General features: G+C 39.8%; 1 protein-coding gene across 3 annotated transcripts in view; it reads right to left on the bottom strand.

Annotated features, from left to right (window-relative positions):
- ADD2 (adducin 2) overlaps positions 1-26,976 on the bottom strand; it is an 88,560-nt gene that overhangs the window by 57,938 nt on the left and 3,646 nt on the right. For 2 of the 3 annotated variants that reach the window (XM_069068840.1, XM_069068842.1), the window contains exons 2-7: positions 15,941-16,156; positions 14,424-14,562; positions 12,253-12,404; positions 11,643-11,723; positions 2,346-2,495; positions 31-174 (exon numbers count right to left, since the gene is read on the bottom strand). In XM_069068840.1, the coding sequence (XP_068924941.1) occupies positions 31-174; positions 2,346-2,495; positions 11,643-11,723; positions 12,253-12,404; positions 14,424-14,562; positions 15,941-16,123 (849 nt within the window). In that variant the 5' untranslated portion in view covers positions 16,124-16,156. Of the gene's footprint in view, positions 1-30; positions 175-2,345; positions 2,496-11,642; positions 11,724-12,252; positions 12,405-14,423; positions 14,563-15,940; positions 16,157-25,930; positions 26,064-26,976 lie in introns of those variants that run through there. The other variant, XM_069068841.1, reaches the window with a different exon arrangement.

Below are 26,976 nucleotides of genomic sequence, written 5' to 3'. Positions count from 1 at the left end.
GAGCCTTCTGCTTGTAGCCCCAAACCAAACCTTGCAGGTGGGTCCAAGGCACTTCTGCAGATTAATCCGATCAGCTTCCTCCTCCATTTCTCCATTGAAGTCATAGTATACCATGTCCCCCACAAGCAGTGCATCATGGGAGATGGGTAAGAGGCCCCACTTCATGGCTGACACCTTTAGTGAGACAATAAGAAACGGTCACAATCCTATGTGCTATCATTTTTGCCATTTTCCCTTGCTTCTAGCCCAAAGAGTTAGAGGTAGTGTGAGGAACCAGGGCCTGGAGAATTATCAGTGTTGTCTCAAGGTGTGTAAGTGACAGTGGATAGATCCATTGAGGCCCATAGTATTGGGACTGGCTCACAGAACAGATATGGTGAAATCGAGATGTCCAAGAATTTACATTATTAGTTATATAGCCTTTATAGATTTGAGTGTGTATATAAGTATAAAATATATATTATAAATGTATCAAAACATAAGACTAACACCCATGTTATAACCTCTCTAAGTTACAATGAAAGGGAACATGAAGATAAGTTATAGCAGCATCCTTCCTTTTTGCCTTCTCTTACCTTTCCTTGCTTTCCTGCCTTTCTTTTCTTCCCTCCCTTCCCTTCCTTCCTCCTTCCTTCCTTTCCTTTTTCTCTATCCTCTTCTCCTTCTCCTTCCTTCTTTCCAATTTTCCTATGTTTTGTGCATATTTGTACACAATAAAAACTCATTCATTTTCAGTAACAAATACAGAGATCTAAATTTTGTTATTACAAGCTTTGTTGAGGGAGCATCAGACCAAAAAAAGAGCCACTTGGACTCAGAAGGTCCACAATTTGACATAAAATTAAATAAGAAGAGGCTGACAGAAACTTGCCATTAATACGAATTACCCTCACAGTGGTTTAGGTCCCATTCAGAGCATCTAGGAGACATTATGGATGGTCTTGGGGAGTATTCTTTTTCTAAGAGATAAATCGCTTCATTTCTCACCCCCAAAAATGAGTTCTCATAAGCACAGATAGCATCTTTATTGAGTGAAAGCACACTGCTTGAGGAAGGGAAACTACTATCCTTTTGACAGCTTTAATTTCACTTCCTTACTTCAAAGAAGGTGCTATCTACTCCAGAGTGTACCTCTTCCCCTCCCTTTTCTTCTCTCCCACCTTTTTCATCCAATCCCAGAACAGTACATGGGAAGGTAGGGTTCCATTATCTTTTATTGAAAACTAGATTTTTTCCCCTTTACTAGATAGTAATGCAATTCAAGCCAATCTAATCCAATGAATTTTGTAAAAATTAGTAAACATATCCTATGTTAAAGCTTTCTGTTCTATCACTTATCCTGGTTACATGACCCTAAGGAATTCACTTAACTTCTCAGTGCTGTAGGTCACTCTCTAAGACTATAAATAAATTGTAGCAAAAGTGATGGCCTTCACTGGTAGAGAAAATTCCCCACCAGGAGCTCCCTGTACCAAAGTAATCCCAAGTCTAATTCCTACCCTTAGCCCATATAGAAGGCAGTATGCTAGGTGTTAGGGACACAAAGAAAAACTAAATAAAAACCATCCCTTCTCCAGGCAGCTGACACTCTACCAGAAGTATGGACAGGAAAATGCCAAAGTGTCAGGTCTGTATGACTGGGACAAAGGTACTACCAATGTATAAATGGAAGTTGAGGGTATTAGAGCATATGCAAGATGAGGGTAAACTCCTCAAGGGCAGTAATTTTGCCATATAACTCAAAGAAGCACACTGTTGACATTTGACAAATGTTTATTGATCCACTGATTGATTCAATCATGATTGGAAAGGGGACGAGAAACCACTGCCATCTCTTATTTTCTTTGTACCCTGGAGATCAATTTAGGGAATGGGGATCCATATCAGACTGTGGGTTCCTTGAGAGCAAACATTGTTTTTCAGACTTTCCTTATATCTCCCAAACTTAGCACAATGCCTGGCATATAGCAGGGGCTTAATAAATATTTGTTTGACTGACAAAGCTTGGGAATTCTATTTGTTCTTGAATTGATAGACCTGACCCTCGGCAATGGAACACAGGGCTAGTGGCCAAAGATCATGAATGATCCCAATGATTATAGCACATGCTGAGTGAATGGAACTACAGTCTGGCTGGCTTGGTTTCTCTAGCAAACAAAGTATTAGGAAGTATCTCTGGGGTCTCCAGTCCAGATGGCAATGGCCAGCACCATTTTAAAGAATGAACTTGTGACTTTGTGGAACAAATTAGACTGCTGGCCTCTGAGAAAGAATTGTCAATCAAGGATGTGGTGGTTGGTGGATAGTCCATCCTGGGGCTATAGACAGACAGGTGAACCACTTACTGCTGCTGTGGCCGGAGTATGAAGATGGATGATGCACCTCACATCAGGCCTGGCTGCATAAATGGCTGAATGTAGACTGAAGCCCGTGGGATCCACTGGGAAGCTGCTGCTGCCCTTCTCCACCACTTCACCAAGGATGTTTACTTTGATCTGAGAAACAGGGCAAAGAAGAGAAGGGTGACTGACAGCAAGGAAGACACATGTACACACATAACTCCTACAATTACACATACATGTAAAAATGTGCATACACACCTCTACCCTCGATCAGGTACTTCTTGGCAATTCTTTATCTTTCCTTATCAGTGCCTTTAACTCCGGGTTTGCCAACATTTGCCAATTCAACGAATTCTTATTCTATTTCAATGTCTCATAGTTGTATGGAAGTGATCCTGATTTCTTAAAAACTCTTCCAGGGTGGGGAGACTTACTAACATGGAAAGGATTCAAGCAGGGGCTTAGTGATTGAGCATGTGTCTGCCAATGGAGTGCAATGACCTACCATCTCCTATCTCCATACCTTTGTATTGGCTGTCCCCTATGCATGTAATATGCTTCCTCCTTATAGAGGAAGATATTAGAGAATCTCTCATTTTCTTGAAAACTCAGAGAAAGCAAACACCTTCTTCTACATGGAGCCTTTCTGATCTGCTCCAAGTATAATGCCATTCTTCCCTCTCTTATATCTATTTTATATTTCTTAGGTACATATTGCTATAGGAACCTGGTGACTCCCTTGATGGCAGCAGGGCCTGTTTCCTTTCTTTTGTTTTCATAACTCCTAGTTATACAGTTCCTAGTATACAGCAGACACTTAATAAACACTCACTGATTGACTGTCACCTGAGGACTAGTCTAGCTAAGTGTGGAGATGTTCATCCCCTAAAGGTTGGATGTTAGATGATGAATTATGTTGGCTCCAGCACAAGATGAAATGTGGAGGGGCTGAAATCTACATTGGTGGAAGGGTTTGTACCTGGGAAGAAATACAGATCCTAAGAATATAAGGCATGTTCATTTGAGTGCCCTGTTGTATTGCTGTGTTGTAATATCACTTGAAGTCTTTGAATTTTTCATTTCCCTACTTCAATGAATCATGAGAAAAGTACTTTGTAAACCTTAAAATATTATAGATGGAAGATAGTACCAAGTTCCACAGTGTACCGAGTCCTTTCTTTGGGATTAGGTCATGTTCTTTTGGAAACAACATTTCCCACCATTCTATATGAATATGCTTAAGGGATGATGCTATTTCACAAGTCACCTGAGAGTGTTATATGGTGAAATGAGCAGTGAATATGGAAGTAGAGGACCTGGCTTCAAATCCTGCCTATGCAACTGATTTCCTGTGTGGCTTTGTGAAAATAGTTTAACCTTTCTAGACTTTAGTTTCCATATTTGTAAAATAAGAGAGATGAGATCTCTTCTACCTCCAAACTGGTGATCTTGTGATCTTAAATTGTCCAAGAAATTGGAAGTGAGAAGCATGAAAGTTGAAACAGGAGAAGGAGGAATGGGAGGAAATGTCCATAAAGGCGAAGGGCTGTCTCTGTGCTACACCTAATCCTGCTTCCTGCCAAGACTGAAATTCTGAACATGGATGCCACAGCATCATAGCAGTCCAAGGAGACATCATCTCTGCTCCCATCATTTGGAAATTTGGACTTAATAGAATCCAATTTTCTTTTAGCATTCAGTATTTCTCTGGTAACCCTTAGAGACTTTGGTCAATCTGGACAGAGAGGCAGCATTACAGAATCTTGACTGACCTGGCTGCTCAGTGGCAAGAGGTGACCATGACCCAGAGAGTGAAAGAGAGTGCCCTTTGTGTTCATATGACAGATAAGTTTGTTAACTCATGGCATCTGCTTTCCTAAAGACGGCATATGCTGATAGCTATGGTGTTTGATCAGAACTGGGCTGCACTCAAAAGTTTTTGTCTCTGGGTGGTTGGAGGGTAGTTTAGTTTGGACTACAGATATTGAGAATGTATTTTCCAGTTTAGTCTAGAGTAGGGAGAGATTTCAGTCAGGGAGACCAACCATGGATTCAATTATCACGTCTGTGAAGATCACTCACAGATCTATTTGTTCATTATTAAACTTTTTCCTGACCTCCAGTCTTGAACCTGTAATTGCCTATTGGACATCTCAATTTGGATGTCCTGTAGACATCTTAAGCTCAACACATCCAAAGCTGAACTCATTATCTTTTTAACCAAGCCTTCCTTCTTACTAATTTTCCTGTTATTGTTGAGGGCACCACCAAACTCCCAGTTATCCAGGCTCACAAATTAGGAGTCATTCTGGGCTCCTCTTCTCTCTCACTCCCTGTATCAAATCAGTTGTCAAGTCCTGTCCTTTCTACCTTTGTAACCTCTCAGGTGTAGATTTATCTCCTTCTCTTCTCTGACACTGATGCTACCTTCAAGATCTCACCTCTATACTACTGCGTTGGGCTGATGGTTCATTATCCTGACTCAAAAATAACACAATTAACTGACTCAAGTCTCCCTCTGCTCAAGTCCATCCTCCATTTAGCTGCCGAATTGATCTTTCTAAAATGCAGGTCTGACCATGTTACTACTGTATTCAGTAAACTGCAGTGGCTCCCTATTACATTCAGGATCAAACATAAAATCCTCTGTTTGGCTTTTAAAGCCTTTCATAACCCGGCCCCTCCCTCCCTTTCCAGTCTTCTTACACCTTACTCCCCTCTACATCTGTGATTGAGTGACACTGACCTCCTTGTTGGGTTTCTCCCAACACACTCCATTTCTTAACCCAGATGTTTTCACTTTCTTTCCCCTATGCCTGGAACACTCTCCCTTTTTATCTTCACCTACTGGCTTCCATGACTTCCTTCAAGTTTCATTTAAAATTCCACCTTTTATAAGAAGTCTTTTCCAGTCCTTCTTAATCTTAGTGCCTTCCCAATGCAACCACCTTTGATTTATCCTGTATATACTTTGTTTGCACATAGCTGTTTGCTTGTTGTCTCCACCATTAGATCGTGAGCTCTTTGAGAGCAGAACCCTTTTTTTTTTGCCTTTTTTTATATCTCCAGTGCGTAACACAGTGCCTTACACATTGTAAGCACCTAATAAATGCTTCTTGTTTTTGTTAGGTAGAAACTAAAATAGTATTTTCCAGTTTAGTCTAGAGTAGGGAGAGATTTCAGTCAGGAAGACCAACCACGGATTCAATTATCATGTCTGTGAAGATCACTCACAGATCTATTTGTTCATTATTAAACTTTTTCCTGACCTCCAGTCTTGCACCTGTAATTGCCTATTGGACATCTCAATTTGGATGTCCTGTAGACATCTTAAGCTCAACACATTCAAAGCTGAACTAAATACTAAATAAATACTAAAAAAAAAAATAGACTAAAAATATTTGAAGGAAGCAGATTAAAATTTTTCTTTAAAGATATTCATAGATCTCTGCTTTTAAAAATGACATACTTGCCAAACAAAGTGATATGCTCTTGTAGTCCTTCCTACTGGGGTGTGCTGAGACTGGTGGATTGCTTGAGCTCAGCAGTTCTGAGCTGCAACAGGCATAAAGCTAAATACAATGTCCATTAAATGTGGCACGTATATTATAAGTCCCTCAGAGTGGGTTAATTAAACTGACTAAGGAGGGGCAAAACTTGTCCATGTTGGAAATGGAGCAGATTAAAACTTCTATACTGATCCATGGTGTAATTGGGCCCATGGATCATTGCTGTATTTCTAGCCTAGGGGATGGGGGGAGATACAGTCTTAAAAAAGCCCAAACAAAGGAAAACTCTAAAGCAAAACAACAACAACAAAATCAGTCTTAATTAGCAGATTTTAAGACTTAATTAGTGGATTTTAAGAATCAAATATTCTTTTTTTTTTTTTTTGGTAGGGGGAAAGGCTGGGCAGCTGGGGTTAAGTGACTTGCCCAAAGTCACATGGCTAGTGTCTGAGGCCAGATTTGAACTCAAAGAATCAAAATTTTAATGGAACATTTGTTGATTTCAGAGGTTGCCTCTATCTCCTGAAAACTCCTCTGGGTCTAAAAAGCTGAACAAATCACATAGGATACAGAGAGATCCTGATATTTGGAAAAATGACACCAAATTCCAATTGTTTCTGGTGGGCAGCTGGATGGGCTCTGTATTTGTTGTTAGAAGGCCTGGACTTGAATCCTGGCTCTGTCATTGAGTAGCTATGAGGCCTTGGGTAAGTTTCCTGGCCTGTCTCTACTTCCTTTTCCTCATCTGCAAAATGAGGGGTTAGACTAGATGACCTTCAGCTATAAATCCTATGTATCGGTAAGTGTTTAGAGCAAATTATCATTTTTACAAAATTCCATTTTCCTAGAACTTTACAGAAAATTTAGATGTTTAAAAGTCAATATATGTGGGAGGTTAAATGTTAGGATATTTGCAAAATACTCAGTATCTTTCTGAAGAAGCTGAAGTAAAGTTGTTAGTGAAAAAAAAATACAATAGTAATTCAATGATCTAATCCTCTAGGAACAAGCTCTTTTATAACAAAGTTGGCCATGTTAAATTGATTGAACTTGTTTAGCTTCAGTAATCAAATATAGCTTTCCAACTCTGCACTGGATCACACCAATGTTCTTGTTACGCTGTTCATGAATGAAACCAAGAACACACATACCCCTCTGAGCCTTGGTTTCCTCATCAGTAAAATGAGGTTAGATGAGGTGATGCCTAATGATCCTTTCAGCTCTAAAAGTCCATTTGATGATTCTGTTGTTGTTGTTCCAGTCATGTCTAACTCTATGTGACCCCATTTTGAGTTTTCTTGGCAAAGATAATGAAGTAGTTTGCCATTTCCTTCTCTATATCAATTTACAGATGAGGAAACTGAGGCAAACACAGTTAAGTAACTTGCCCAGGGTCACAGAGCTAGTAAGTGTCTAAAGCCAGATTTCAACTCAGGTCTCCCTGACTCCAGGCCCAGTCCTCTATCCACTTGCTACCTAGCTACCCTGATGATTCTAGGTTATCTAGTTCAACCTGATTCATCATCCTCTATATATCTCTACTATATGGCTATTCAATCTCTTCTTGGGATACTTTCAATGATGAGGAACACACTACTTCAGAAGTCAGTCCATTCTAATGTAGGATAGCTGTAAGTATTAGAAAGATCTTCTACTGAGTCACAATTTGCCTTTCTTTTATCCTCACCCACAGACCATGGTTCTGCCTTTTTACAGAATATGTTTAATTCCTCTTTCTGAAGGCAGACTTCAGCAATCTGAAGACAATAAACATGACTCTTTAAATCCTCCCTTTTTCTAGGCTGAATATCACTATGTCCTTCAAAGGTTTCTCATAATTTCCAGACCATTCAGCATCCTGGCTTCCCTCCATTAAGTGGGCAATTGATCCTACCTGGTCCTCTAGTTTGTTAAAATCCTGCCTCAAACTGGACTGTCCAGAATTTAACACAATACTAGAAATGTGGTGTGATCAGTTCATAAGGCAGGGCTCTCACTGTTCTCATTTTAATCAGTACAATTTAAGACATATTACCCTTTGGGGGCTGAGATATCATGCTATTGGCTCATATTAATTTTGCCATCCACTAGGGACATAAGACCCTTTACAATGGCACCCTATCTAACCTATACTTGTGAACTTAACTGTTTCATTTTAAATGAAGGATTTTACATTTACCATTAAGTTTCATCTAGCTAAACTTGGTTCATCATTCTAGTCATCTGACATATTGCTTCATCCTAACTCTGTCATCTAACATCTATTCCTGCCAACTTTTTGTTGTCTGTAGTTTTGATAAGCATTTGATCTCTGTCTTTATCCATGCCACTCATAAAAATGGGAGAACAGGACAGTGCCCTGCAGCTTTCATTCTGGGCCTTCCTCCAAGCTGACATAGTACTGAAATGCTGGTTTTATGGAATGAAAGTAACTGGCAGACTATTGCTTCTGAGTCCTCACTAATGATCCCAGTGTCTCAGGAATTATCTTCCCTTACTTAAAACACATAACATTCATAGACTCTGAGACTTTTTCTGTTTAACTTCTTTATCAATTCATGAGGCTCTTCCATGATGTGTCAAAGAAACTTTCTCAGAATTCTCTCCTGAGATAATGGTTTTCTCTTCAGTCAGCCTTCTTCACTCATCTCATAGTCAAACTAGGAGCCTACTCTCCCCAAAGATCTTAGATACTAGGATGACTCTCATGGCTTCTAAGACTATATATCTCAAGCTGGAATGACTTTAAATAAGGTCTGCAACAGTCTGTTCATCTACTGTCTGATGTCTTGCATCTCAAAGGGTTGAGGGGTCTATGTTCTAAGTTCCTTGGAAATGGCACTCCATGGAATGGAGGAAATATAAATGTCCCTCAATTGTAGGGAAAGGTGGAACAGTGAAAAAGGGGGCAAAAGATACTGAGAATCATAGTTAACTACCATTCACAAGAATTAGGTACACTGTCAGAATTAAGAAATAGTAATAGCGCCATGGGCTCACATGGTGACTTTTTCTTTAAAGTGTCAACAACTTTTAAATTATTGCTTCAAAAGCCCAAGAAAGGAGGGTGATGCAGTTGGATAAGGATTCATTAAGTGTAGCCCCTGACAGCAAAGGAAATCAAGCAACTCCTGTGTTTATAAACTCCCTCATTTCTATAATTGTTGCTCAAGATCTAATTTGTTTCCTTTTTTAAAAAAAGAACTGGCTGTCATATCATGATGTTAGCTTATACTTTACTTGGAGTCCACTAAGATCTTCAGATCTTTTCCACTGGACAGTATTATTTAACCATGTTTCCCTCAACCTTATCTGACTTACTTAATGACTGGTGTATTCAAAGGTATCTGTGATCTACTTATCCTATATTACAGTATATATAAAATGTTCCAGTTCTCTTAATCTACTTTAAAAATCTACTTAATCTACTTTTTAGTAAAATCCATTGCTCCCCATTTCTGATGCTACCACTTTAATCTAACCTAAAAGTTCTGGACAGGGCTGGCTGCCCGGGACTATCACATGAATGCCTTCATGTGTAGGAATCATAATCACCATTGAGATCCAGGAGAAGCAGTAAAGGGACATCAATAGATTAGGTTGAATAGTATCAATATAGTAGCTAGATCAATTGAGTATGTTACTTTGAAATCCCAGGCTAGAGAAGGAAGAGGCAGGAGGATTATTACTCCAATACATCCCGTTATCTGGAAATCCCTCCTCCTCCTTTATACCTGATTCCCAACTCACCTTCAGAGTCTAGCTAAAATCAGACTTCTTCCATGAAGTTCAATTAAATTTAACATTTATTAAGCATTTATGATGTTCCAGGCACTGGGAATACATTTTTAAAATCAAACAATTCCTGGGCTAGATGAGTTTAAATTTTACTGATTCTATAGATATAGCATGTAGAGTATACATACATATATATATATATATATATATATACACACACACACAAGCAGATACAAGATACATACAAAATAGGTCATAAACATCAGAGGTGGGCCACGAACCCACATCCTTTGACTCTAGAGCCAGTGGTCTTTCCATTGGATCACACTGCCTTCCTCGGTCAGGTTACATTTTGGCTTTCCTAATTGCTGCCTTTATGACCTTGGGGAAGTCACTTCCCCTTGCAGGTCCTTATTGTCCTTATCTGTAAAGTAAAGAGGTTGAACCAATGACTTCTATGGTCTTTTTTTAGCTCTGGATCTATGTTCTTGTGGTCTTACAATCCTAAAAGAGGGAAGTGAATCAATTAACCTATCTGCAAGCATTTATTTGGCTCTTACTATGTACCAAGCACTGTTCTAGGCACTGGGGATGCAAAGGAAAAAAGTAAAAGACTCCCTTCCCTTAAAGAGCTTGTACTCCCTTGGGAGAGACACATATGTGTATGTGTGTTTTTTTATACACACAAACCTACACACATATATACATATTATATTACAAAATAGATACTAGGTGATGGGAGGAAGGGGATGGCGCTAACAGTTGGAAGGATAAGGAAAAGTTTTATATAAAAGATAGCACTTGAGTCAAGTCTTGTAGATATCTAGGGATTCCAGGGCAAGTCACATTCCTGGCACTCAGTTTCCACACCTTAAAAATGAGTCAGTTGGGCAAGATGATCTCTACGGTCCCTTCTAATTTGAGTAATTTGGTGATTATGTTCTAAGAAGTAGTCTAGAACCCTAGAGTCTTATCTTGAGTTTATGACTATGTGTGCCCTATGTCAGTCAGTCAGTCAGTCAAGTAGCATTCATTAAATGTCTACTATGCTCCAGGGGCCTTGCTAAGTGCTAGAGATCCAAAGAAAGGCAATGAAACAATCCCTGCTCTCATGGAGCTCATAGTCTAATGGTGTACATATCTATGTACAAACAAGATATACATATATATATGATAAATTGGGGGTAGTCTCAGGGAAATCACTAAGATTAAATAGGATTGGGAAAGGTTTCCTATAGAAAGTAGGATGTTTAGCTGAGACTTGAAGGAAGCTATGAAAGTCAAGAGGCAGAGATCAGGACAGAGAGTATTCCAGACATGGCAGACAGTCAGTGAGAATGCCTGGAGCATAGGTGGGGAACCTTCAGCCTCAAGGCCACATGTGGCCTTCTAGGTCCTTGGGTGTGGTCTTTTGATGGAGCCCAAGTTTTACAGAACAAATCCTTTTATTAAGGGGATTTGTTCTGTGAAGTTTGGATTCAGTCAAAGGGCTGCACTCAAGGCTGCAGGTTCCCCAGCCCTGGCCTAGAGTTAGGAGATGGAGATGTGAGAAAAACAGTAAGGAGGCTTTTGTCATTGGATCACAGAGTATGTGGAGAAGAGTAAGGTGTAAGAAGACTGGAAAGTTAGGAAGGGGCCAACTTTAGGAAGGGCTTTGAAAGCCATACAGAGGATTTTATATCTGACCCTTGAGACCATAGGGAGCCACTGGAGTTTATTGAATAGGGAGTGATATGGTCATTCTCATGTTTTGGGAAGATCAAATTGACTGCTGAATAGAGGATGGACCCGAGTGGGGAAGAGACTTGAGTCAGGACCAATGAGCAGACTGATGCAATAATTTCTTGAGGAAATAGAGACACTCAATTAAAAAGGAGGTTATAGGTCTGAACTACATTATATGTTGATTTAGAGGGGCAGAGTAATCACTAACAAGTGAATGACTAATGTTTAAATGGTGGTGAACTTCACATACAAGGGATGGCCCATACTTCTCTCTTAATGAGGTCTGACAGTGAAGGGAAGGATTGTAAAACGACTGAGCAGTACTCACCAGGCTGGAAGCTGTGACTTCGCTGCAGGAGAGGCCTTTGGGACTAATCAGGAAGTGATCTTGCTCTTTGCTGACTCTCAGCTGAAGGAAGGACACAGAGGTTTAAGGGAAATCTCTGGTCTAGGACTAACTGTTCTATTCCCCTGAGCACTCCACTCTCTCTTCTCCTCTGAAGTCTGCTATTCAGTCTTTTTCAACTTCCAGGTTTCTCTGGGTATTTGCCTAGAACCTTTGCTTCATGCCCCCACCACTTTACCCTTGGTAGCTCCATAACTTCATCTTTTATATTCTTTTGGGAGAAAATAGGTAGAAGAGGTTTGCTTGTTCTCTGAAATTGGGGAAATCTAGGCACAGAGAAAGGAAAGGACTCAACTGGTGGAGGCAGGGAGGAACTGAGAATAAGACAGCTCACACAAGGGGGATGGGCCTATTGGCTGCCTCTACTCTGGATGATCACAGTGGAGAGAATTCATCAAAGGCCATTTTGACTGATACCTGCAGCAAAGCTGAGAGTTGAAGTCTATCCAGGAGGGAATTGTGGGGTTATTATTGGGTCTCCCACACCGCCCCCCCGCACTTGCCTTCCCACCACATCCCCCTTTCTCCTCACCGTGACATAGGTGTCGCTCAGTTGGGCCCATCCATATAGGTCTAAGAGTCGGTAGACACTGCCAATCTTGCAGCGCATGAGCCGTTCCCCTTTGGCCAAGTTTGGCAAGTCAGCGCTGTGGAGGTCGTTGATGGGGGTCATCATGGAGAGATCTATGGAGGGGCAGGGGAGTGTGGAGCAGAGCTGATACCCCAGGATCAGGCAACCTGGCCATTGGATTCTTTTCTCCTTCCCTGACCAAAACTCTAACACTTCAGTAATAGAGACTTTACATGGGTTATAAGCAAGGGGATAGGGATAGGACCTGTGATTTTATTGGTACAGGAAAATCATTGACGAGTTAACTCCCTTTACTAATGCAGTTTGGGATATTTTCTGCAACTAATTGCCTAGACTTGAGCACAGAGAAATTAAATAACTTTCCCAGTACCATAGACCCAGTCTGGGTCAGAGGTAGTACTTGAAATGAGGTCCTCTGGGCTTGGAGGCCAGTTATCTACTACTCCATGCTCTCCCTGCTTGGAAAATGTGACATTTTCTTAATAATCACTGTTGCTTTAGAGCTCTTCCTATAGATAATTTATTTGGTCAGAAATGTTGGGGAAAGTGATGCTCAGAGGATGTTTAGTAACTTATCCTCAAGTCAAATCAATAACTTGAAATTCTTGACTCCTAGTCTAGTACTAAGTCTTAGGTCATCCTCTCTGTTTAGTGCTGTCCACTGGGGTTGGTCTGCCAAGGATAAGAAGATAGTCTGTTAAAGGTAGGGTAACATGTGATGGTCATGGAGCCAGAAGACCTGCATTTTTGAACCTTGATGCTGACAATTGGGTCAATCACTTTAACCTTTCCCCGTCTCTGTTTCATCTTCTGTAAAATGGGGCTAATAATTATAACCCTTTGTAGGGATAAAGTGCTTTGCAATCATTAAATATATAAATGTGGTTTATTATCAACCAATAAAAATTTGTTAATCATCTAATATGTGCCATGCAATGTGTTAGGTGCTGGTGATACAAAGACATAAAACAAATAGCCTTTGATCTCAGGTAACTTATATACTATAGGGTATGATAACATGTACACATGAGTATATACAAAATAATTATCTATAAAATATATACAAATAAATATTGTTATTTGACTCAGCATTGTAAAGTAGATAGAAAGCCAGAGTGAGAAGCAGACCTGGGTTCAAGTCCTCCCTCTGATACATATAGGTTGTGTGGCCCTGGGCAAGTCACCTACCTTCTCAGTGCTCTAGGCAACTCTATGACTGGGAGTTGCAGAGAAGATGCCAACCTGCATTAGTAGAGGGGTTTCCTCACCAGGGATTGCTCCATACCAGTAAAATCACAGGTCCAGACCCCTATCCCTGTTATAGGATTCATAATGCTTTGACCTTGGAGGTAGATTTTAAAAAGTGGGGTGAGGAGGAAGGTTTGGTAAAATAAATAACTAGTCTGGATTCACACCTATTTACAGATCACAGAATCTTGGGAACTTAAGGTCATCTAGTCTAACCCAAACCCATGCAGATATACCTAACAAATGGTCAGACACGAAATCAAATTGAATTGTTCCTGAGCTCACTGGGTTAGGTGACTGGCTTAACAAGACTGATTATAGGGGAGACAACAGTGTGACTGTCCTAAAAAACTGGGCAGAAGAACTAGTCACTTGCCTCCTCTCCTTCCTTATCAAAAATAAGAAACAATATTCCTTATTAATAAGGCTAGAATAAAATAAAACATTAAATTGATTCCCAAAACCTCAGCATTTCCAAGTAGACCTGAACACCATGATGATGTCAAGGGAGTACAACCATATTTAAGATATAGTAAAACCTTAGTGTATAAATGTGTTATACAAGGAGCAAGGTCCTTCATGAAAGTCCCCACGATGTATGTGCATTCCTTGTTTTCCTCAACATCAGCATTATAACTGGCATGCATGAGACCTTTCCCTTGTAGGGGGAATTATGCAGTAGGCATTTCAGCAGCAGCAGCAACAGAGACACAGAGCAAAGGGATAATAGCTCTGAGGTTGCAAATCCCACTGGGGCTATCAGCCCAGCCTCACCCAGTTTGGTAACCTGGCAACAGCTGCTGCCTCTGCGCTCCCCATCCTCTCCATCATCCCCTGCCCCCAGCTCCCCTCTGCCCACGTACTGATGGGAGAAGTTGGAAAGACAGCATGGGAGGTGCTGGCCATGAAGTCTGCGATCTGCCGCAGGGCCCAGATGTTGGAAGAATTGTTTCCTTTCTTCATCTGCTCTTGGATAAGGCTCTCCAGCTCCTCCCTGAAAGACTGAAGAAAGATCCCATGGCTCTAGTACTGGCTGGTTCCTTCACTTATTCAAGCTCCCCAGAATTCCACCACTTTTGACTCTACCTCCCACTTCCCTCCCCTTAGCCAAGGGACGCTGGGATGTTGTCTAAAGGGCCTAACCCTTTTTTTTTTTCTTTTTGAGGAGGACAGGAAAACAGTAGGGAGTACCTTAGTCAGCCAGACCCTAGTCTGTCTGGCTCTTCTGGGCTCCCTGGGATCAATTCCATTGTGTCTCTAGAAGTGCCACCTCTGAATTGCTCTAGTCAGGTCACAATGAGAAGGCCCCAAGCATACAGAGCTCCCCTGCTCTATGACACAGATTCACTGTTCTGAGTTAGGCACTTAATCCCAAGAAGTTATGTGCCTGATCCAGAGTTATACAGAGTGTTAATGGTCTTGCACATGTAGAGGAATGGAATTTACTGCTGAAAGAAACCATGGAGATCTTTCAGTCCAATCTTTTCATTTTACAGATAAGAAAACTGAGGCTAGAAAAGGGTGATGACTTTTTGTCCAATATCTTAATTGGGAGCAAGGTTAAGATTTGAACCCAGACCTCATGACTCCAAATTCAATACTCTTGTTACTACATTGAAATAGAACCTAGGTAATCTGAAAGATCATTAGCTCTTATAATGAAGAAAATATTAGGAAAATATTTTTTTAATTAGCCATATTCACGGCTTTACCTTTCTGAGTTTCAATTTCATTAACTCTAAAATGAGGGCCTGAACTAGAGGAGCTGTAAGATGCAAGTTTAATCTGGTTGTTCAAACTGAGGTCATAATCAAGACATCACATTTGGGGCTCTTGTCTCCGAGGCTACTTACTCTTCTGACTCTCTGGTCAGACTTTCTATTCTCAGAGATTCATCAGGGTTCTGAACTGCTACTGGGGAAGTGTAGAGGGTTAACTCACGTATCTCAACTGCTACTAGTATTCTAGCCCACAATCCCTAGATTGCCAGTTATAAGGATACAGAAAGAGAGGTTCAAGTTAATAGATTCACAGAATCTCTGGGTTGAAAGATACTTATCAAGTCCAGCCCTTGTGAGAGTAAGAATCCCCTCTACAACAACCTCAAGAAGTAGATTACCAGCCTCTGCCACGGATCTTCAGTGATTTGGGAGCTTATTATCTTTTATTAGACTCCTGATCATTGGGCATAAATTTTTACCTTCTCTGAATGAGAGAATGATGTTCTATTTATAAATTTAAACATGGATTTAAAAAAAAATAAACTTCCAAATAAGAAAGAAAACCCAGGAATTAGCCCTTTCCCTACCCCTCCCCCCTTAGTCTTTACACACATGTCCAGCTCAATCTGCCCCTTGGCCTGAGAAGAGATCCCACTTACAGGGCTCTGAAGGATCATGGTGACCCTCTTTTTCTGCTCCATCATGTTGAAATCCTGCCGGAGGTCAGCTGCCATGTTTCGAAGGCGCATATATTCAGGGTCATCTTCTGAGAATCGGTCAAAGTAGCGCTGCCCCTGGGGAGGAGGTGGGGAGGTAGCCTCAGTGGTGCTCTCTTCACTCATTTTCCTGATAGTCTGTTGCTCACTCTCAGGGTCCTACAAGCATGAAGGAGGGTAAGAATTAATGTTAGTGAGGTCTGCATTCTGGGAATGCTCCCTAAAGGCAAAGGAGTCACAGGTATCTATCAGTCCCTTTTTGAGCTGGAGGCATGGTCATTCTTAGGGAGATATAAGGCCAAGGCCTTTCAAATGGGGTATAGTCCAGGACAGATCCTCCTAGGTGCTTCACTGGCATTTGTAAATGAGTGAAATGAGGTTCAAGTGAACATCAAAGGCAGCGGCATAGAGTGGAGAAAGCATTGGACTTGGAGGAAGAAGGCTTGGTTTCAGGTCCTTGTTCTTCCATTTAATGGCTCAGGTAATCACAGCTTGGGTAAATCACAATTTACCACAATCTGAACCTCAATCTCTCATCTGAAAAATGGAATTAACAATGCCTGTTGTCATCCCAAAGGACTCATGATGAAAAATGCTATATGCCTCTAGAGAAAGAACTGATGGGAGTCTGAATGCAGACTGAAACATACTATTTTTCACTTTCTTTATTCCTTTTTTTTGGTACAGGCTTTCTTCCACAAAATGACTAACACGGAAATATGTTTTACATGATTACACATGTATAATCTATATCAGACTGCTTACTATCTCAGGGAGGAAGAGAGGTGGGAGGGAGAAAATTTGGAACTCAAAATTAAAAAAAAAAGACCAAATGTTAAATTTTTAAAAATTTAAAATTGTTTTTACATTTAATTGGAAAATAGAAAATATTGTTAAAGGTCAAAAATACCTATTGTCTTCGCCTCATAGGGTTGCTATTAAATGTAAAAGAGATACTGTGTTTTGAATGTTGCAAAGTACTATGCTTCTCTATATAAGATATCACCAAAGGCAATTGGAAAAGAATAAAGAAGGAAAAAAATATATATGGAATAGGCGGTAGAGACTATTTCATCTATATGTATCAGTGATGGGGGAATAGTTATAGCCTAATTGTTTTAGATGTCACCTTCTCTTATCAACTACACCTGACTCACAAACTACACCATCAACTAACAATGGGAGCCCCAGAGAAGTGTACAAGGAAAGGCACAAAGGCATAAGCCTAGGAACAATTTTCTTTATTAGCCCTCGAACTGTAATATTATTATGGGATTGATGTAATTTACCTAATTATAGATGGATGAGAATTTGGTTACCAACCATAAGCTACAGTGGTGTTATTCACAGAGAGGACCCAAGAAGAGAGAGGAAAAAGAAATATGAAAGGACAGGTTTCAGAGCTGCATCTGCTAAACTTAAACCTGCAAGTGATAGATACTCTAGCTGCTATTGATGAATAAGTCAAGATTAGCTTGGAACCAATGGACCAGAAAAGTCACCCAGCAGATCAGCTGGTTTGGCTGAGATGTCATGCCTACTAAACAAAGATATTGGTCAAGCATAGTGTGGATAACTGAGCTTAGCAGTGGAAACATCTGTTCAACTCAGAAGCTATGTTCATGAAGGAACTTTTTTGGGCAATTCCTGAGACAGAAAGAAGCCACTGAAGTTTATAGTTCCAGAGTTGTAAGTTACCCTGAGTACATGGGTTTTTCTTATTCATGTGTCTCCTTGGCAGATTTCTGTGTTTGCCTACTTTCCCCCATAGATACCTAATGCATTTGTGGGAGAGTTTGACCCAAGATTACGTATGTATTGTGATATATTTATTATTTAAACAATTGCTTTAATATAAGTATCAGTGATATTGTATTTTTTGCCTTATTATTAAGTAAATTATTATATTTAAGATCTAAAATTACCATTACTGTGAGTGAATGGTTTTCTCTAAATAAAAGCCAAATTGTTGTGGGATCTAGAATTAACAGTGGTGAGTAGGGGGATTATATTCTCATTATAATACAACAGGATTACTCCTATGACTCTAAGAACATTTAAGTATTACTTTATGGTGGTGATCTTTCTCTGAGAACCTCAGCCTGCCTGTGTGAAAGTATAGTAATCAAATCAGCGCAGAGAGTATTTGTCCACATACTCTGTGTGAGGGAGGGACTAGAGCCTGGGTGGGCTAAATACATATATTATATATGAAAATGTGTATATATACACACACATATATGTGTATATACACACACAGATATACATAATACTTATCATATGTGATCATGTTCAATATGAAAATAAGTCAAATAGTTCCTATTTTCCTCCCCAAATCCTTTTATTGGGATGTATTCCATACTCCCAGGTTATTCTGCATCAGTATTTATGAGATGTCAATAGATTTCAAATCCTAAGGAATTCTATGAACAATTAATTTGGGAAATAATTAGATAAAATGATCTTTCCAGTATGGGACTGAATGTAAGAAGTTTGTATTAATGAAGTCCCAGAAATTACTGTGGGGTATGTACAAACATAAAAAGATACTGTATTTTGTATATTATAAAGTGCTATATGCCTACATATATGGTAGCTCAAAGGCAGACTTGGAAAAGAAAAAAGAGAAGTAAAAAGGATATATGCAGTGGGGATGGGGCAGTTTCAAATGTTGGTAATTAGGTGGGGAGACAGTGACCTCCAGGTAGGGACTGGATGCCCCCAATGGACCAATACCCTAAGATGCTCTAGAAGGGCAAGTCCTATCACACTGAGTCTATTACAGGACTGAAGTCACTTCCTCAGTCTAAGTCTCAGGATCTTTACAAAATAATGTAGTTGGATAGTTGCTGTCTAATATTCTATAAATTTATGAGTTCATAATAATGTTTATATTTTATTGATGAGTCTGTTACCATCCTTCCAATCATTTAGGTTTGCAATCTTGGTGTTACCCTTGATTCTTCAGTCTCCCCTATTTCACATATTTAATTAGCTGCCAAGTTTTGGCATTTCTGCCTCAACAACATTTTTTATAGCTATCTTCTCTCTCTCACATAGATATCTCCCTACTTCAGGCACTTATTACCTCTTGACTATTGCAATAACCTTCTAAATCAACGCCCTGTCTCAGCTCTTTCCTCCTCTCCAAAATATCATCCATACAGCTGCCAAAGTGATTTTCCTAAAGCCCAGGTTTGACCATGTCATTCCCATCATCAGTAAACTCCAATGATTCCATGATGCCTCTAAATTCAGATATAAACTCCTCTGCTTGAGGCTTAAAGCCCTTCATAGCCTGGCTCCAAACTAACTTCAGTCTTATTATACATTGCTCCCCTTCCCACACTCTGTGTTCCAGCCAAATTGGTTGTCTTACTGTTCCTCATATATGTCACTCCCATCTCTGTCTTTTACATTGGATGACCCCTATGCCTGAAATGAACTCCCATCTCACTTCTACCTCTCAAAATCCCTTATTTTTAAAAATATTTCAAAACATAGCTCAAATATCACTTTTTACATGAAATTGGGAGGTTTAGCTAACATACTGGATGACAGTCAATACTCAAAAAGATTTTGGCAGGCAAGAACGCTGGGTGAAATCAAAGATGAAATTAATAGAGATAAATGTAAAATCTTATACTTGAGTTCCAAAAACATCTTCCCAAGTACAATATGGAGGGGCAGGGATAGACAGCAGTCCATCTGGGGAAAAAAGATCAGGGGGAGGGAGAGGGGAGTTAGTGGAATGCAAGCTCAGTATGTGTTAACCATATAATATCGAAATCAAGGCAAATTAGGCAATTTTTTTTAAAGTAATCAGGGTTAAGTAACTTGCTCAAGGTTACACGGCCAGTTATTTTTTTTGTGTGGGTACTGAGTATCTGAGGCCTGAACCGATCCCAGGTCTCCTGACACTGGGGCCAGCGCTCTTACTCATTGCGCCACCTGGCTGCCCCTTTAGGCAATTTTTGACTGTATAAGAGGTGTATTACCCAGGAATAAGGAGATGACAGTCCTAATGACTCTTCCCTGACTCTCCCAGTTCAGAGATCTTTCTCTCTCCTCAAATTTTCTTGTAGCAGATAGTTCCAAAGAACTCATGATGAAAAATACTACTCACCTACAGAGAGAAAACTGATGAATTCAGTGCAGATTGAAACATATTTTTTCACTTTCTTTTTCTTGATTTTATGTATGACTGTGTTTTCTTTTACAAAATTGTTAATATGAAAATAAGCTTTCCATGACTTCACACATAATTTTTTTTCTTGGAATACTCGTCCTGGAACCCTTCTTTGACTTTGTTCCGATTAACTTGGCATCACATTCATTGATATACATGTCCTAGTCCTAACAATTTGGGTGTAAATTCCTTCAGAGAAGACTCTGTGTCATATTTTGGTATCCCCCAATCCCCAGCACATGGTGACTGACTAAAAAAAGTCTGTTGATTTGACTAGAATGAAGGCAATGAAATGAAATCATGGAAGGACAGCATGAGATATATATCATAGGAGTAGTAAGCAAATCCCACTCCATTGTCTTAGTGATGGTAGGGATATTTCTGGGCTGAGAGAGCCTCAGGCTTCTTTTTTTTTAAGCTACCAGTTACAATACTAGACCATACTGCCACTATCTTATGACAAAGAGTTTATTTTATACACATGGTTCCACCCATGTGATGATTTAGGGTTCCTAGAAAGGCACTTCTTAGAAAAATATACCTCCCCACCTCTATTTTTCTATAATATCTGAGAATTTGAAGTTAAGAGTTTTGTTCCTTTGAGTTAAGGCATTCACCTTCCCCTGTTAAAATGTATATCTCTGGCAAGGATAATCAAAACAGCTCATAGTTATGTAACAGTTAAGGTAATAAAGCATTCTCCTTCCAATAATCTTATGAGGATAAATATTTTGCCCCCCATTTAGAGACGAGGAAACTGAGGTTCAAAAAGATATGATACCACACCCCCCACCCCTGCCAGACTTATATTGTCAAAGCCAGAATTCAAACCTAGATTTTCTCATTCCAAATCTGGTACCTTTTCCCCCTTTACTAAACTGACTAGGATATGCTATTATCAGTCATTAACAAATGCATCCCTTGAAGCTCACTTAACAGACAACTGAGAAATTGGCAGGAATAATAAACTGAACAAAGTAATCTTCACAAGCAGAAAGGTAGACAGATAGGAAGTGAGCACAGTTTTGGGTAAGTGGGAAAGGCAAGGTTTGGGTAGAATAAGGGGCCTTAAGACAAGTGAATACTTGGAGGTGAAGAAGACCAAGAGATGGTAAAGACCTCATATGAGAAGGGGATTTAGAACCAGAAGAGACCTTAAAAGCCATCTAGTCCAACCCTCTTATTTTAGAGAAGGGAAAAGCAACCTGGAGAGAAGCAGTCTGCTCAGAATGCTGAAAGGAGCCATGGGAGGGCACCAGAGACCAAGTTCCCTCCTTTGCAACTCTGCCCAGAGCCAGCCCTGATCCGATGGTTTCCCTTTCTGCTTGTGACTATGTCATTCCCGACACAGCACTGCTTCACGCTCAGTCTCCTGCTCCCCTGGCAACAGCTCCACTCTCTGTTGCCTAGAAACACAGTCTTGAGATGCTGGCTTACCAAAAACCTCCTCTCTAGGCAAAGGTAAAAGCCAGAGAAGGGAACAGAATAATGTGAGCCATTGGGGCCTGTCGTTGTTTGGATCTGGTGACCAAAAACCAGTATCTCTGTCTGTCTATCTATCTACCTAACTATGTTATTGTTCAGTCATTTCTAGTCATGTCCAACTCTCCATGACCCCATTTGGAGTTTTCTTGGCAAAGATACTGGAGTGGCTTGTCATTTCCTTCTCCAGCTCATTTTACAGATGAGGAAACTGAGGCAAACAGCGTTTGCCCAGGGTCACACAGCTGTATCTGAGGTTAGATTTGAACTCAGGAAGATGAGTCTTTCTGACTCTAGGCCCAGCACTCTATCCACTCTACCACCTAGCTGCCTGGATATGTGTGTGTGTGCGTGTGTATGTGTGTATGTGTGTGTGTGTGTGTGTGTGTGTGTGTGTGTGTAATGGATTGTTGGAGTCTGAAGGACACACAGGGACCTTCTTGTTCAACCCCTTTATGTCACAGATGACTAAAGAAAGGGCCAAGGAAGTTAAGGGACTTTCCCAAGATCACATTAGTATAAGTCATACAACCTGAGTATAGATCTTTGGACTCTCAGTTCAGGGAATTTTCTGCTGAATCAAGTTTGATGCCCACTAAATTACCCTGAAGAAAGTAATCCTTTTGAAAAGCTGGTCCTATTACATTAAACCTGCAAAAGGACTGTTTTTCAGGATAGCTTTGTATATCATTGGCAAGTAGTAGGTCCCAACATAACTTATTTCACAGGGATTGGAGGCTACGTGTTCTTAACACCACCATCTGATCATCATGGGAATACAGACAAGAAGTCTCTGGCTTTAGGCCCTCAACCAAAAAGATGATAGAAGGAAAAAACAAGAGAGATAAGAAGATGGTAATCCCACTTGTCCTCTGGCCAGGTCTGGCCATAGATGAAATATTGTGTTCATTTCTAAGCACCAAAATTTAGGAAAAACAATGACAAGCAGGAGGTTGTTCCAAGGACCAAGAACAGATGGAGAAGGGATTTAAAGTCATCTCACACACCAACCATTTGAAGTAACTGGGAAGGCTTAAATAACAGAGGAGAGGACTTGGGTAAGGAGGAGCAAACAGCTCTCTTCAAGTACTTCTAAGGGACAGTGAATCACACTGGAAAGAGTGACATATTTGTAGTTAGAGGAGGCGGGTTAAAACTCTAGATGTACTATTTATTATTTACTAAATGCTTCTAGACTTGACTTGAGGAGGTAGTGAGTTTCCTACCCCTGAAAGTCTTCAGGCAGAATCAGGATGACCACTTGTTGGGACGAGTTAAGTTGTTATTTTTAGTCATTTACAGATTGGGCTAAATGACCTCTGAGGTCCCTCTAACTCTGAGATTCTGTGACTCTATGGAGCTACTTCTAACTGTCCTGTATGCCATTTCTTTTTCCCCAAGGAAGTCATTCATTCCACTAATCTCATTCATCCTCATCACTTGCTGGGTATATCAGAGTAGCAGTAGTTCACTGAAAGGTGATCTAGGCCTATAGATGAAGAATCCAAGTCACAGAAAAGTTAAGAGGCTTAAGGTTGTACAAGTAGTAGTGACCGAGTCAAGATTAGAATTCAGTTCCTATAGGGGTGGCTACGTGGTGCAGTGAATAGAGCACTGGCCCTGGAGTCAGAAGGACCTGAGTTCAAATCCAACCTCAGACACTTAATACAAAAACTAGCTATGTGACTTTGGGCAAGTCACTTAACCCCAATTGCCCTACCTTCCCCTCTCCAAAAAAAAAAAAAGCAAAAAAAAAAAAAAAACTCAGTTCCTATAACATAAAATACAGCAAATGTCCCTTTTAATATACCTAACTTATCATGAAACCTATAAGGCTAGAAAATATGGTTAATGTATTTATAAATATATTTAAGAAGATTTCCTTTAAAAATATATCATTAATATAATTTTTAACCATAATTATTACTATGTAAATATATTTAATAAGCATTTGTTTTAAATATATTTAACATTTTACAAATAAAATATATTATATAAAATATATAATGTATCATTAATTATCATTAATCATAATTATTACTATATTAAGTAAATATATTTTAAGAATCATTTACTATCCACTCCACGCAGGCCATTGCACTGGGTATTGGGATGCATGCATTGAGAGCAATAGCTCTCTCTTCTTTAGAACTCATGTGCTCTGGACAAATGGTCTTTAAAATGGGATGCATGTGCCTGTGGGCAAGATAATCCATAGGAGTATAGGAAGAACATACTAAAACTTGTATTTATATTTATTGCTAGCTTAAAAAGAAAGAAATTAAGCTTTACTAATATTTAACATATAGATTGACATTGATGCTACCCTCGCCTGATTCACATTCATATGGTCACAATTTATAAGCAACACACATGTGTCCTGAGGAAAGGGTGGGAATTCCACAATATAAAAAGACTGACTATAACATCCCCACTGGTGGGTTTACTTTCAGTGTATTATGACATATTTCAGTTTATATGTATCTGGGTAACTAAATCTATAGATTGCATTATTTATTTTCATTTTTTATTTATAACATTGCATTATTTCCTTTTACTAATCCTCACAAAATAGACAAGTGCCTTAAAAAGATTCCTACAAAGAAACTAAGGAATGAAGATGATACTAAACTGTAGAAGCATGTAAACAAGAAAATGATAGCACCGAAACTTCTACTCTTAATAGAAACCCATAAGTCACATTACAAGGGAGAAACCATTATGACCTAACTGTGTCTAATGAAGTCAGACAAAAAGTTCAGAATTATCAAGATTATTTGAAATATGGATCTATATTCACTATTATTACTGAGGAACCATTCTCAAGTATAGATTATGCTTTAAGACTAATGATAGTATAAAGCTGTCATGATTAGCAAAATGTTTTATTTATAACAACTCCTTCATCTGCACGCTTAAAAAAAAAGGTGGAAACAGAATTTTCTAAACTATTTTAAAAATCTAAGCTGCCTCCTAGTTAGTTTGAGCAGGCCTCTGTAGGATCATAGAAGCACTATTTGAGTTGGAAGGGACCTTTGGAGGTCATGTAGTTCAACCCACTAACTTACAGACAAGAAAACAGTCCAGGGAGGTTAAGTCATTTGCCCAAGGACACATAGGTAACAAGTAGCAAAGTCAGAATTCAAATTCACATCTCCTTACTCTAAATCCTACACTCTTTCCATTATAATCATGGTGGCTCCTGTTGGCGGTATTGGTTGAAGATACATAGATACGTCCCAGAAGCCATTTTCCCCTCCGTGAAGGGAAAATATCTGGGGATGCCTAAACCTTTTCTTGTATTGACTTCACAGAGGCTTCTCTGAGTTCCCCAACGAGCAGGGGCACCCTCCATTAGACATCTTGTCAACATCCTTCCTGTGACTTGTTCACAGCTGGACACAAGACTCCATGAGTATTCTGACCAGAGCAAAAATACTGAAGCATTATCATCTCCCCCCTTCTGAACACTCTGCTTCTGTTAATGTAGATTTAAGTTCCATTCATTTTTAAGGGGTAGTAATAGTAATAGCCATTATTTATAGAGGGCTTTAAGGTTTGTAAAGCACTTTACATATTTTATGTCACTTGATCCTCACAACAGCCTTATGAGGTAGGTTCTGTAGTTATCTTCATTTTTACAGATGAGGAAACTGAGGCTTAGAGTGGTTAAGTAATTTGACCAAAGTCACACAGTTAGTAAAGGACTGAGCCAGAATTTGAACTCAGATCTTCCTGACCCCATTTTCTGATTCATTTCACCACTCAGCTGCCTCATAAGTTTGCAGCTTTCAAAGCTTGAAGAAAATTTAAAAAATATCTAGTCTAACCCCCTTCTATAGACAAGGAAATGGAGGCCCAGACAGGTTTGGTGACTTGTTTAGGGCCATCAAATTATTATTTCAATCCATATTCTTTGATTCTATATGCAGTATAATGCCAAGCCTGTTTCTCCACTCATTTTAAATTTGTAATCCCCTAAAGCCCCCAGGGTCCTCATCCCATATGCCCTCATCATCCACTTTGACTTTTGAAGCAATTTGACTACATGACTATTACATTCAGGTACTACTGAAGTTTGTGTAAGTTCCTTGGGGATACCTGTACCCAATTCCCAACCCCCCAACCCAGAGAAGTTCATTATTTCTGAGGCCACATGTCTACCAAGCTCCCAGACTACCTCTAGGGCCAAACAGGGAGAGTTTTCAGAGCCATGGGAGCCCAACCCACCAACCACCTACTTCAAGTCAAACCTGACTAACCTCTTAGAAATCCAGGGTCCCACAACCCCAGGAGAGGGAACGTCCCAGACCATGGGGCTTCAGAAGGTGGAAAGGACGAGGGCTGTAGTGCTCTTGCTTCCTGCACTTTGTAAAATAAGCAAGTTTTCAGCAACCCAATTGCACCCTGGTGTTCTGATTAGATAAAGAGAAACCACACTGTCCTCCTCCCATCTTGGAGCTCCCCAGGAGAGGTAAATTTGACTCGTTATCCTGTGCTCCTGGCCAGCCTTTTGGTTGTACAGAATTATCTAATCCTTTGCCTGCTGTAGTTGCACTAAGGACAACTTCGTCCTCAGCCTTGACATCGCTATGTCTGGAAAGGGCTAAGAGGATGCTAGGAGTTAGCATTTTTAGAGACTTTGGAATTTATCTAGACTAACCCCAACCCCTCCCCATCTTATAAGTGAAGAAACAGAGACCTAGAATGATTGGGTAACTTGCTCTAGATAATGAGTCTTAAGCCAGAATTCAAGCCCAGAACCCCATTGCCCATTGCAACAAAAGAGCCCAAATTGAATGGTCTAAAAGGTTCTTAACCTTTTCATGTGTGTGTGTGTGTGTGTGTGTGTGTGTGTGTGTGTGTCACAGCACCCTTTGGCAATCTGGTGATGCCTGTAGACTCCTCCAGTAAAAAAAAAGTTTTTAAGTTCATAAATAAAATGTAATTTTTTTGCATTTTTATTACAAGGGAAACCAATTACATTAAAATAGCAATCTTTTAAAAATCCAACAACCCCAGGTTAAAAACCCTCTGGCATTAAAAACCAAACAAACCCAAAACCCTTCCTATCTCCTCTTCACCCAGGAATTATACAAGTAGTAAGATAAATGAATCAATATACTTTATTACTTTGATTAGACAGAATTACATAACCACCCTCTGCCTGCTATAGGAACGTTAAGTAGCACATCTTCTTCCCCAGCCCTGACAAAGGTAGATATAGATATGGATACAGATATGTAGGGTGATGCAAATACACAGGATTTGGAGCTGGGGAAGATTGGGTGGCAAATCCTAGTTCTTC

Source organism: Petaurus breviceps, unplaced genomic scaffold (assembly GCF_028583685.1).
Source record: "Petaurus breviceps papuanus isolate PSGF00001 unplaced genomic scaffold, PetGlider_PUasm1.0 90775, whole genome shotgun sequence".
Lineage (NCBI taxonomy): Eukaryota > Metazoa > Chordata > Mammalia > Diprotodontia > Petauridae > Petaurus > Petaurus breviceps.
This window is presented reverse-complemented; position numbering and strand designations above follow the sequence as displayed.